Consider the following 12,936-nt stretch of genomic DNA (forward strand, 5'->3'; position numbering starts at 1 on the left):
GGCATCGCCCCCACAGCTCCCATTGGCCGCAGTTCCTGGCCGATGGGAGCTGCGGAGCCCCCCTGGCTCTCTTCTACGTAGGAGGAGGTAAGTATTCTCTCTCTGGAGAGAGAAGTCGCCACTTCCGGGGAGTTGCACGGAGCTGGGTAGGGAGCCTGCCAGCTCTGCACCAACTGGAAGCCTGGCAACCCTACTGAATATCAGGACAAATGGCATCCCGACCGTACATCCGTTGGGATGAGAGACAGAGTTAAACATCAGGACGCTTGGTCACCCTAGTCACCATGCCCAATTTTTAGCCACCTAGAAAAATCACTGTGATTCACAAAACCTGACTTAAGCATGTGGGCTCTCTATATAATGAATGTGGAAAGAGGCACCTCAGATTGGGATGCACAAAAGCCAGCAGCTCCCTGCCAAAGCACCCAAGTACAAGGCAAGGAGATGCCAAGGTGAGGGGTAGGTCCTAAGCCCCACCCCACTCAGTGCTCAGCACGTGAGTTGGGCTACAAGGAAGCGCCTCTCTCTGCTTGCGAATCTGACCTGCAAACCCTCTCTTGGCATTAGGCACCTACACCGTTTTTGCAAGGAGGAGTTCCCTTATAACCTTTAGCCCAGAGGTGAGGGATTACCCAGGATGTGAGCAATCTCTGATTTAAGTCCCCCTGCCACCTGAGGGGGAGAAAGGATCTGCCACCTCTGTGGTGAGAGCCCTAGCCAGTGAGCTATGGGATACTCTGACATTGGGCTTCCTCAGTCTCTGCTGTTGAAACTGTTCTGCTGTGGATAAATAAAAACACAGTCATTGGAGCAGGGAGACTGGATCGTGGATCTCCCACCTCCCACAAGGGTGCCTTAACTACCAGACTACAGAGAATGCAGTCCTGAAAATGACACTCCCTCTTCCCTGCCAACCCCATCACTCATTATTTATCTACAGCTTCAACAGGAGAAATTGAGGGAGGCCCTTCCATCACCCATCAGAATATTCTACAGGACAGTGGTTACGATATTCACCTGAGAGTTCAAATTCTTTTCTCCTCATTAGGCATATAGGGAACTTGAATCCGGGGGGGGGGCATCTCCCACATTCCAAGTAAGTGTTCTAACCACTGGGCTAAAGATTACAAAAGGAAAGTCCTCCCCCTCCCCCCATTTTATGAACTCACCTATGAGGGCCTAATCTGGCAGGTGAGCTCTGAGCATGCTTACCAAAACAGGCCCTGCAAGCAACCTAGGCAAAGGAACACCTGTCTTCCCGCAGTTCATGCATAACACTGGAGCTTAGGCATCCAGATGTCTAGGGTGAGGCAGCAGAGCATATGCAGAGAGGCAGAAATATAGGTGCCAAGTGAACTTTTACTGCAAAAATTTAGGTGATGAACAACTTTAGGTGCCCACGGGTCTCAGTAGTATCTGAGTGGGGGTTTGGCAAATCCCAGTGATGCCTGATTCTGGGATTGAGGCACCTAAAGTGGCAGTTAGGTATCTAAATCCTTTTGTGAATCTAGTCCCCTTATTTTTAAAAAGAAAAAATGTTAATCTCACCAGCTTTTTTTAAAATCATGTATTCTATTTTAACGTTGAGTGTGAGAGGGAAAAGAAAAAAAAAATCTTGCCTCACTATTCATCCCTGCTCTCTTACAACCCTCCATTCTGCCAATTTTTCTTTGCTCCCCCCCCCCCTTTTTTTTTAAATCAATCAGGGTTGGGGAGGGAGGACATGGGGTTTTTTTTGCTTCTTCTCAGCCAGGCTTCTACTTGTTTCTATGTTCAATGTCCCTTCTCCTTCCTTCTCCAAATATTTTTTGAGACTGTTACAAAAAAATCCCAGACTTCAAAGTCCATATTTGGTTAGTATACTATACTCAGCAGGAAGGTCCTTGGAAAAGCAGTTAACATAGCTAATCTATTAACAAGTGTTTTAACAAAGATCTTGGGAGTTTACCTTTCCAGGTCACTTGGCCAAGCACTAGATAGTACCATGTCAAGTTCAGTGTTCTCTGGTTTAATTAGTAAGTTCTACAAACAATTCAGAGACATCCATAGTCTAACCCCAGACCTTCAAGGTCGATGATGTCAGGGACAAATAGGAACAGTGCTTCAGAAAAGAAGTCAAGGCACACTGAATAACATGCTTATACCGTACGACTAGATAGGTAAAATATTAAACTTGTGCTATCTGCTTCTTTTTCCCCCCCAAAAGGGAGCAATGCATTTAGCCAAAAAGAGAACTGTTATCAACTTCCAGGAGTTTAATTCTTCTTATGTATTAATAGCACATTTTTAGACCTGATTCAAAAAGGATAAACACCTGCCCATAAATTTTTACTTAGAGCACCAATTTACAAGAGCATGTCACTGACTAACCCATCTTTGCTCAACGTACAGCTTCATCACTCTCTGATGTAAATTCACCCAATGTCAAACTTTTGACATACTAAAAATGGAAGGCGGGCAGGAGACATGGAGGTGAGAGATTAGTGCAGATCTATACAAGGAAAGTAATACAGATACCCAATGAAGGGATAAAACTAATCAACCACTCCTGATACCACATTGGTGCACAAGAGGATCTCTCTTAAACAGCAGTTAATAATAGAAGTTTGGAAACCACTGCCCTAACTTTTATCAACTGCCCTAAACAATCTGTGGACCTTGAGATTCCTAGTATAACGTGAGTAAACGGTCTTTTCTGTGTGCTGCACAATAAAACATTATATTGAACAATGCAGCATGTAGTTTTTTTTAAAACAAAAAACACACACAAAAAACCCCACTATGCTGAAATTAACTGCTACTAAGTAAGACAAGTCTCAAGGTGCACACCTTTTAATGCCCAACTCCACAAACACTGATCTTTTAGCATCAAGTGTTTCTTTGAAAACAGACGTTTTTGTAATTCTTGATTTCTAACCTACCTATCTCTGATGAGTTGTTAAAAACAACAATTCAAGTCATGAAAATCAATGTTAGAAACATGAATGTAATCAGTATAGTATTTGTTATTAGTATTAATATGAAATCTCTAACTCAAATAAAGGAATCAGAAGCATTCTTAAAGCAACAAGATTGGAGCAAGAAATATTTCATTCAATTGGTTCATTTTCTCACACTCCTTTTACCTTAAGGGCATGCTTCAGTTCATGGGCATCAAAAAGTCGCGCTGGTCTCATCAAAGCCACCATCAGGGTTTCAAATTTGCCAGTCAGTTCTGATTTCAGGTCATCTACAAGATCCTAACTCACAGAATAAACAGTGCTACAATTAGGAAGGAAGTCATTTCAAAAGATATGCAGACTAGCAAACAGCTGAGCTGTTGCTAAGTTGCTTGAGACCGGGGAAGTATAGCTGAAAGTCTAAGGTAGAGAATGCATAGGTATTTTGTAACACTAATACATTTTGGTCTGTGGGCTTTAGAAAATACTCGGGTGATCCTCATTTGAGGACTAAAATTATTAGATGAAAGCAAAAGCCGGATACTAACAGGATAAAAGAAAGAAATGAACTAATACAACTTCAGCAAATGGAGGAGATTTTTGCATATTAAAAATACTGGTTTTAGCAGTTAAATGTTCACCACCCTCCCCTTCAACTGAACTATCTTATTCATACTGAACACAAGAACAATGACTGAGATTTTCAACGAAGTGTCTAAATCTCCAAACAGATCTGCAAATCTCTATCTAGATTTGGAGAAGACTCCATATGCCAGGACCAATTTTCCAAAGTTTCAAGCACCCATAACTCCAACTAAAGTCAAAGGAGTAACAGGCACTCAGCACAGGCACTGGCACTTTGAAACTTAGGCCCACAATCCCTTCTCTTTAGTCGCCACCAGTTGTTTCATTACTTGTATACTGGTTTTCCTAGTACAAGCTTTTAATTTTTAGAATGCTTTAACAATTATTTAGCCTTATTACCCATAATGCACACAGATATTCTTAGTTTTTTAGCATCTTGCATGCTAATTACAGCAGGTCCCCGGTATATGTTGGGGTTGTGTTCTTGAAAAGGGACACCAATACCGAAATGATGTATACCAGGGACCTGCTGGAACTGCAGTGGCATAGGCAGGAGGGGACACTTGAGTGGGCGGGCAATGATGGAGGCGGAAGGATAGGAGTGAACTGGCGGCCTCTCCCTCCCACCAGTCGGCCTTGCACGGGGAAAGGGGTGGATGATAGATGCTCTGGCCAGTGGGTCCTGGAAAAATGGGGGGCCCAGTAAAAACGTGCACCAGTGCACTCCCACCACATACTCTGTCCAGCACTTGGAGCTTGCCCTGCTCTGCCCGGGGCTCCGGCGGAGGAGTGGGTGCGCAAGGGCTTGCCCCGCTCGGCCCAGCCCTGCTCAGCCCAGCACTCCAGCCAGAGAGTGGGGTCAGGGGCTTGCCCCATTCCACCCGGCCAGCACTCCAGACAGGGAACGGATTCAGGGCACGGAGGCCTGTCGCGTTCCGCCTGCCTGGCACTCCAGTCGGGGAGCGGGGTCGGGGGCTTGCCCCAGCACTCCAGACAGGGTCAGGGGCTTGGAAGTCCCCGCATCCTGACCCCCCCCCCCAGCTAGAGTGCTGGGCAGGCATAGTGGGGCAAGTGCTGGGGCGGGAACAGAGCTGGGGCGGGGTGGGCCTGGATGTTAAGTGTGTGGGCCGCAGCCCACCGGGGCTATGCACATCTGTCACATATACATCGCTCATCAACAGGGAAATGTGTTCCAATTCACGTCGGTCCATATATCTGTCATTTGCAACTTACAGTACTGTACTGCAAACGACGCATATGCAGATCAGGACCGACGTGAATCGGAACACATTCCACCATTGATGAGCGACAGATATGTGAAACAACGGATAAGGGGGAGTCGTATACCAGGGATCTCCAGTATTACAATTATTTAGGAAGTAGAGTTTAGCATGACTGGTAGCTTAACAAAATAAAAAAGCACTGTGATTGCTATCAGGGAGGTGGGTGGGGCAGAAAGTTAAAAACAAAAAAATGTATTCTCTAACTGCACTTGCTATTTGAAATAAAGATTAAACAGATCAAAGATTTAAGGAGACCTGCACTTTATCCAACAGTGCTAGGATAAGGAAATTAGTTATTTGTGTTTGTCTTAAATGCACTTCTTTTAATCTACCAACAAATTAAGTTTTACTCTCTTTTTGCAATACTGGATAGTTACAAAATGTGACAGAAATCAAGGCACCAGAGAATTCCGTCCCACTAGATCAAGAATCACCTCTGGCATCAAAATACTCGTATATTCTCTGTATATCAGGAGTGAGGATCAATGCTTGAAGCACACAGAGTAATAGGAGAGTGAAGATGCCGTTTGGACTATACTGGGTCAGAAGACTTCACAGAAGAGCACATGGAAAAGAGAATGTAATGCCTGTGTGATAATCTAAACTGAATATTCTTATTTCATTGGTGATTAAGATATAGTTTTAAAGGAAAAGTCAGACAAAACAAAATCACAGATTCTCATTAAATGAACATTCTAAGTAGAGTGGATGGACTCCGAGAGCGTTCCATTCAGCTGATTTTTTAAAGTACTTTCTTCCTCCTCTTACTCTGCCAAATAAGGTTTTAAAAGCCGCTGCAATTTGTTGGCGTTGAGCATTGCTTCTGCTAGTAAGGATCTTCAGGACAGTCTCTTCATCAGTACCTGAAGTTATTTGAAGAGGGGGAAAAAGAGAACATGAACAGCTATAAAAACTCTTCTAAAAATCTAATGGTGTAAACTTTGAGAAGGCTGAACACTCTGAAGTCATTAAATCAAAGATAAAAAGCAGACAGCAGTTTACTTAAATAGCCACTGATGAAAATTTCAGTATACCTCAAGCCATGCCATCAGATTCTGACACACTGGTATGAAAATAAAATGGAATTCTAACATGTTGCTCTCAGGCAGGATATCCACTGCAGGCACAGCTCCCAACATGACAGACAGCAGCCACAGAAATTAATCATACTCTCAAAAAGAAAAGGAGTACTTGTGGCACCTTACAGACTAACAAATTTATTAGAGCATAAGCTTTCGTGAGCTACAGCTCACTTCATCGGATGAAGTGAGCTGTAGCTCACGAAAGCTTATGCTCTAATAAATTTGTTAGTCTCTAAAGGTGCCACAAGTACTCCTTTTCTTTTTGCGAATACAGACTAACACGGCTGCTACTCTGAAACTAATCATACTCTGTACTTCTGTAAACTTCTCATCTGTGACTCTCAGTGATTTGCTTCAGGCTAAATGCACCCCTGGAGTTAACACCAGAAATGCATCTAGCCATTAACCCTGCTAGGGTAGCTATATGCTATTCTTACTTTATGTGCACCACATGGCAAAACCCTTATTCACACTGAGCAGTTACTATTCCATTTATGATGCAGCATGAGTAGGGGTAATCACAGTGTGGTCCTACATGGGTAAACTGAGGTACAGAGAGTATACGTATGCCTTACCAAGCTCAGAGAGGGCTAGATTCACATAGTCCTGCCGGCCCTTTGCTCTGATTATACTGACGCAAACGGGCCACAGGGCAGAGCTAAGTGCCCTCATAGAACTACACCAGGACAGGGGGTTTCTCTGTGAGATACAGAACTTATTCCAGCTCTGCATTACCCCCACAAAAACTCCTGATGTGGAGGTCTGGTTAGAGGAGGGAAAGGGTGGATTGCAGTAGAAGAAGAGTAGCAAGGGACTCCCTAAACCTCCACTGATTCCCTCCTGCCACTAGCCTCATAAAGACCAAGGCAGTAGGGAATGCAAGGTAGGGCAGCAGCTTTTGAACAGGGTCGTGCACAAAGGGGGTGGGGTGGGGGGAAAAGAAAAACAAGCAGGGGCACGGACACCCCCCAGTAACCATCCGGGGCACAGGACTCCTCCAGCCCCAGGAATGAGGATGGAAAGGGGGGAAGTGAGCTCCTGCCAGGGCCAGAGTGGAGGGAGAAGAGTGAGCTCCTGCCAGGACGGGCATGAGGGAAGAACAAGCTCCTTCCAGGCCAAGGGAAGAGCAAGCTCCTGCTGGAGCCAGGGGAAGGGATGTGGAGGGAAGAGCAAGCTGGGGCAGGGGATGGGGGAACAGAATGTGCCCCTGCAAAAGGAGCCAAACTTGATTTCCTGCACACGCCCCTGCTTTTGAATAAGGAACTGGCTTGCATCTCCCTGTGTCAGGCTAGGGGTGAACTTTCTTGAGAATGGCAAAACCAGAACTGGAACAAACCCTGTGTTCACAGAGTTATAATTCCATCAGATGTAAAAATTAAAAATCTCTTATCTTTGTTTGCTTTAGCCAACGTAAAACTTCAGTACACAGCCATTATATTGTGTCAGAAAAGGAAAACTAAGAGCTTCCCATCTAGCTGATAGAAATAATTCCCTCTGAGCTGTCATATCCATAATTCTTACCCAATCCTTTCATTGCCTTACGGAGAGACTCAGCATCAGTTCTGGCATCAAAACCAGCGAAGTCCTTCACGGTGCCTCTTGAGAGCTAGAGGAGAAAAATGCCACGAAGCAGCAGATATCAGCTTATTTAACGAGTCCACTGCACATCTGCTTATATTAGGATCCCAGCTGTGATTTGGGACGGAGATATGAATGTTAAATTTTTTGGTAGAAAAATGCTGTTTAAACAAGTTCTCACTACAATGTCTAAACACAATTCTTACTAGACAGTTGCTAATGTGGTTTCAGTTCAGAGTACGCAGGAGCTACCAGGAGCATGAGTCCATTTGTGTGAAGTGGTTTGCAAGACCAGGACCTTAAACATTAGCACCTGAAAGCAACATGGTGGCATGGCACCTCTAACAAACCATACTATTTGTGGCTTTATATTTACATACAGGACATGTCCTAGGAAGAAGTGTACACAGAACCCTAGGGACACTCGTGCAGTTTTAAAAGAATTGACCCCAGACATAGAAAGCAAGAGGTACATCACTTATCTGAAGAACAAGATTTTATAGACCTGTCACACAGCACCACATTTTAAGAAGTTTCATGATACTCTTCTAAAAAACAATATGACACTTTAAAATCTACAATGATATTCAACTATACTTCCTGTTTCCTTTCACATAAGCACTTTTGTTATTGAATGGCCCAGCTAAATTTGGTAAGAAGTCAGTCACAATAGGCAATATAGGTCATAATATAAGAATGAAAGGGTCAGTACATGGGCATGTGCACACACACAAATGATTACACTGTTTCCATTGTACATCACCTTCAGAAGTTCTCTTTTAGAATCAAATACAAGAGAATTAGCCACCCTTATGGAAAAGTCCCATATAATTTAATAGGAGTTACTATGTAGCAGTTATATCTCCGATTGGGCCCCCTAAACACTGCAGAGCAGGGCCCCATTGTATTGTGTTAGGTAGACAAAATCCCTGTCCCCAAAATCTTACAATTGTAAGACAAGTGACATACTAGGGATGGGAAGAGAGGAAACACCAGAGCAAATGCAATTTTATATATATGTATTTTTTCCTTTTCCCCTCTACCCCAAGCCTAGGCATCATTCACTGAGAGATTTCTTTGTAGGCATGACAGCAGAAAGGCAGCGATCAGCATGACGACAATGTCCCACGTATAAGGCATTTATTGGAGAAGTGGACAGTTGAGACTGGTACTGCTGGCGGAGCAGAGGTGGTGGGTGGACTTTTTAAGAAACAGGAATGAGTAAGTAGAGAAGGAGTTTGCCTGGGAGTTCGCCTGGAGTGAGCCCAGTGAGGCTTACATCTTGCCAACGTCTCTGAGGAAGCTCATAGTAGGTAGGTGATATGGAAGGGGGGGGGGGTTCAGCTGTTGTGACCTGCACTGGATGTGCCATGTTTGTCTTTCTTCCACAGGACAGAAGCGACTTGTCTGTACAAAGTGCAAGCTGGTCTCCATATTGGAAGAGAAGATTGAAGGTCTGGAGCAACAGGTAACGACCCTGCGTTGTATACGAGAGACTGAGGATTTTCTGGACCAAACTCAGGATAGCCTTCTAGGGGCACAAAGCTCTAAAGATATAGAGCAGGTTGCACAGAGGAGCCAAGAGGCCAGTGAAGAAGCTTGGCAACATGTGACCTCCAGAAGAGGTAAGCGGAATGTCCGGGTTCCAGTAACACAGACACAGGTAACTAACCGCTTTCATGTTCTCTCCACAGGTACCAATGCGGAGAGTGGACCAGATGATATGTCTGGGGGGAGAAAGCAGAAGGAGACTCCGCTGGTTGGGAGGCATGAGATGCGATGTCCTGAGGTTGGGGGTTCCACGACCACCACTCCCAAGAGGAGAAGGCGGGTGGTGGTGGTCGGGGACTCTCTCCTCCGGGGGACTGAGTCATCTATCTGCCGCCCTGACCGGGAAAACCGAGAAGTCTGCTGCTTGCCAGGGGCTAAGATTCGTGATGTGACGGAGAGACTGCCGAGACTCATCAAGCCCTCGGATCGCTACCCCTTCCTGCTTCTCCACGTGGGCACCAATGATACTGCCAAGAATGACCTTGAGCGGATCACTGCGGACTACGTGGCTCTGGGAAGAAGGATAAAGGAGTTGGAGGCGCAAGTGGTGTTCTCGTCCATCCTCCCCGTGGAAGGAAAAGGCCTGGGTAGGGACCGTCGAATCGTGGAGGTCAACGAATGGCTACGCAGGTGGTGTCGGAGAGAAGGCTTTGGATTCTTTGACCATGGGATGGTGTTCCATGAAGGAGGAGTGCTGGGCAGAGACGGGCTCCATCTTACGAAGAGAGGGAAGAACATCTTTGCCAGCAGGCTGGCTAACCTAGTGAGGAGGGCTTTAAACTAGGTTCACCGGGGGAAGGAGACCAAAGCCCTGAGGTAAGTGGGAAAGCGGGATACCGGGAGGAAGCACAGGCAGGAATGTCTGTGAGGGGAGGGCTCCTGCCTCATACTGGGAATGAGGGGCGATCAACAGGTTATCTCAAGTGCTTATATACAAATGCACAAAGCCTTGGAAACAAGCAGGGAGAACTGGAGGTCCTGGTGATGTCAAGGAATTATGACGTGATTGGAATAACAGAGACTTGGTGGGATAACTCACATGACTGGAGTACAGTCATGGATGGTTATAAACTGTTCAGGAAGGACAGGCAGGGCAGAAAAGGTGGGGGAGTAGCACTGTATGTAAGGGAGCAGTATGACTGCTCAGAGCTCCGGTACGAAACTGTGGAAAAACCTGAGTGTCTCTGGATTAAGTTTAGAAGTGTGTGCAACAAGAGTGATGTCATGGTGGGAGTCTGCTATAGACCACCGGACCAGGGGGATGAGGTGGATGAGGCTTTCTTCCGGCAACTCACGGAAGCTACTAGATCGCATGCCCTGATTCTCATGGGTGACTTTAATTTTCCTGATATCTGCTGGGAGAGCAATACAGCGGTGCATAGACAATCCAGGAAGTTTTTGGAAAGCGTAGGGGACAATTTCCTGGTGCAAGTGCTAGGGGAGCCAACTAGGGGGAGCGCTTTTCTTGACCTGCTGCTCACAAACCGGGTAGAATTAGTGGGGGAAGCAAAAGTGGATGGGAATCTGGGAGGCAGTGACCATGAGTTGGTTGAGTTCAGGATCCTGACGCAGGGAAGAAAGGTAAGCAGCAGGATACGGACCCTGGACTTCAGGAAAGCAGACTTTGACTCCCTCAGGGAACAGATGGCCAGGATCCCCTGGGGGACTAACATGAAAGGGAAGGGAGTCCAGGAGAGCTGGCTGTATTTCAAGGAATCCCTGTTGAGGTTACAGGGACAAACCATCCCGATGAGTCGAAAGAATAGTAAATATGGCAGGCGACCAGCTTGGCTTAATGGTGAAATCCTAGCGGATCTTAAACATAAAAAAGAAGCTTACAAGAAGTGGAAGGTTGGACATATGACCAGGGAAGAGTATAAAAATATTGCTCGGGCATGTAGGAAAGATATCAGGAGGGCCAAATCGCACCTGGAGCTGCAGCTAGCAAGAGATGTCAAGAGTAACAAGAAGGGTTTCTTCAGGTATGTTGGCAACAAGAAGAAAGCCAAGGAAAGTGTGGGCCCCTTACTGAATGAGGGAGGCAAGCTAGTGACAGAGGATGTGGAAAAAGCTAATGTACTCAATGCTTTTTTTGCCTCTGTTTTCACTAACAAGGTCAGCTCCCAGACTGCTGTGCTGGGCATCACAAAATGGGGAAGAGATGGCCAGCCCTCTGTAGAGATAGAGGTGGTTAGGGACTATTTAGAAAAGCTGGACGTGCACAAGTCCATGGGGCCGGACGAATTGCATCCGAGAGTGCTGAAGGAATTGGCGGCTGTGATTGCAGAGCCCTTGGCCATTATCTTTGAAAACTCGTGGCGAACGGGGGAAGTCCCGGATGACTGGAAAAAGGCTAATGTAGTGCCCATCTTTAAAAAAGGGAAGAAGGAGGATCCTGGGAACTACAGGCCAGTCAGCCTCACCTCAGTCCCTGGGAAAATCATGGAGCAGGTCCTCAAAGAATCAATCCTGAAGCACTTAGAGGAGAGGAAAGTGATCAGGAACAGTCAGCATGGATTCACCAAGGGAAGGTCATGCCTGACTAATCTAATCGCCTTTTATGATGAGATTACTGGTTCTGTGGATGAAGGGAAAGCAGTGGATGTATTGTTTCTTGACTTTAGCAAAGCTTTTGACACGGTCTCCCACAGCATTCTTGTCAGCAAGTTAAGGAAGTATGGGCCGGATGAATGCACTATAAGGTGGGTAGAAAGCTGGCTAGATTGTCGGGCTCAACGAGTAGTGATCAATGGCTCCATGTCTAGTTGGCAGCCGGTGTCAAGTGGAGTGCCCCAGGGGTCGGTCCTGGGGCCCGTTTTGTTCAATATCTTCATAAATGATCTGGAGGATGGTGTGGATTGCACTCTCAGCAAATTTGCGGATGATACTAAACTGGGAGGAGTGGTAGATACGCTGGAGGGGAGGGATAGGATACAGAAGGACCTAGACAAATTGGAGGATTGGGCCAAAAGAAATCTAATGAGGTTCAATAAGGATAAGTGCAGGGTCCTGCACTTAGGATGGAAGAATCCAATGCACCGCTACAGACTAGGGACCGAATGGCTCGGCAGCAGTTCTGCGGAAAAGGACCTAGGGGTGACAGTGGACGAGAAGCTGGATATGAGTCAGCAGTGTGCCCTTGTTGCCAAGAAGGCCAATGGCATTTTGGGATGTATAAGTAGGGGCATAGCGAGCAGATCGAGGGACGTGATCGTTCCCCTCTATTCGACACTGGTGAGGCCTCATCTGGAGTACTGTGTCCAGTTTTGGGCCCCACACTACAAGAAGGATGTGGATAAATTGGAAAGAGTACAGCGAAGGGCAACAAAAATGATTAGGGGTCTAGAGCACATGACTTATGAGGAGAGGCTGAGGGAGCTGGGATTGTTTAGTCTGCAGAAGAGAAGAATGAGGGGGGATTTGATAGCTGCTTTCAACTACCTGAAAGGGGGTTTCAAAGAGGATGGCTCTAGACTGTTCTCAATGGTAGCAGATGACAGAACGAGGAGTAATGGTCTCAAGTTGCAATGGGGGAGGTTTAGATTGGATATTAGGAAAAACTTTTTCACTAAGAGGGTGGTGAAACACTGGAATGCGTTACCTAGGGAGGTGGTAGAATCTCCTTCCTTAGAGGTTTTTAAGGTCAGGCTTGACAAAGCCCTGGCTAGGATGATTTAACTGGGACTTGGTCCTGCTTTGAGCAGGGGGTTGGACTAGATGACCTTCTGGGGTCCCTTCCAACCCTGATATTCTATGATTCTATGATTCTAAGGGTAGAGCTATAAAGGGCCCTGAAAGTGGAGGAAACCAAAAGGAGTCTCTAGAATTTCCTCTGAAAACCAACTTGATTTAAAAAAACAAACAAAAAAAAAACGAAACAAAAAAACACTAATGTCTATTCGTTTTTTTTAATCTCCC

General features: G+C 45.9%; 1 protein-coding gene across 1 annotated transcript in view; it reads right to left on the reverse strand.

Moving 5' to 3' along the window:
* Window positions 1-12,936, reverse strand: part of ANXA5 (annexin A5) — a 46,962-nt gene that overhangs the window by 21,316 nt on the left and 12,710 nt on the right. The window contains exons 3-5 of the mRNA XM_038398741.2: window positions 7,411-7,495; window positions 5,576-5,670; window positions 3,126-3,239 (exon numbers count right to left, since the gene is read on the reverse strand). Of these exons, the coding sequence (XP_038254669.1) occupies window positions 3,126-3,239; window positions 5,576-5,670; window positions 7,411-7,495 (294 nt within the window). The remainder of the gene's footprint in view (window positions 1-3,125; window positions 3,240-5,575; window positions 5,671-7,410; window positions 7,496-12,936) is intronic.

This window comes from Dermochelys coriacea, chromosome 4 (genome assembly GCF_009764565.3).
Source record: "Dermochelys coriacea isolate rDerCor1 chromosome 4, rDerCor1.pri.v4, whole genome shotgun sequence".
In the NCBI taxonomy this organism is placed as follows: domain Eukaryota; kingdom Metazoa; phylum Chordata; order Testudines; family Dermochelyidae; genus Dermochelys; species Dermochelys coriacea.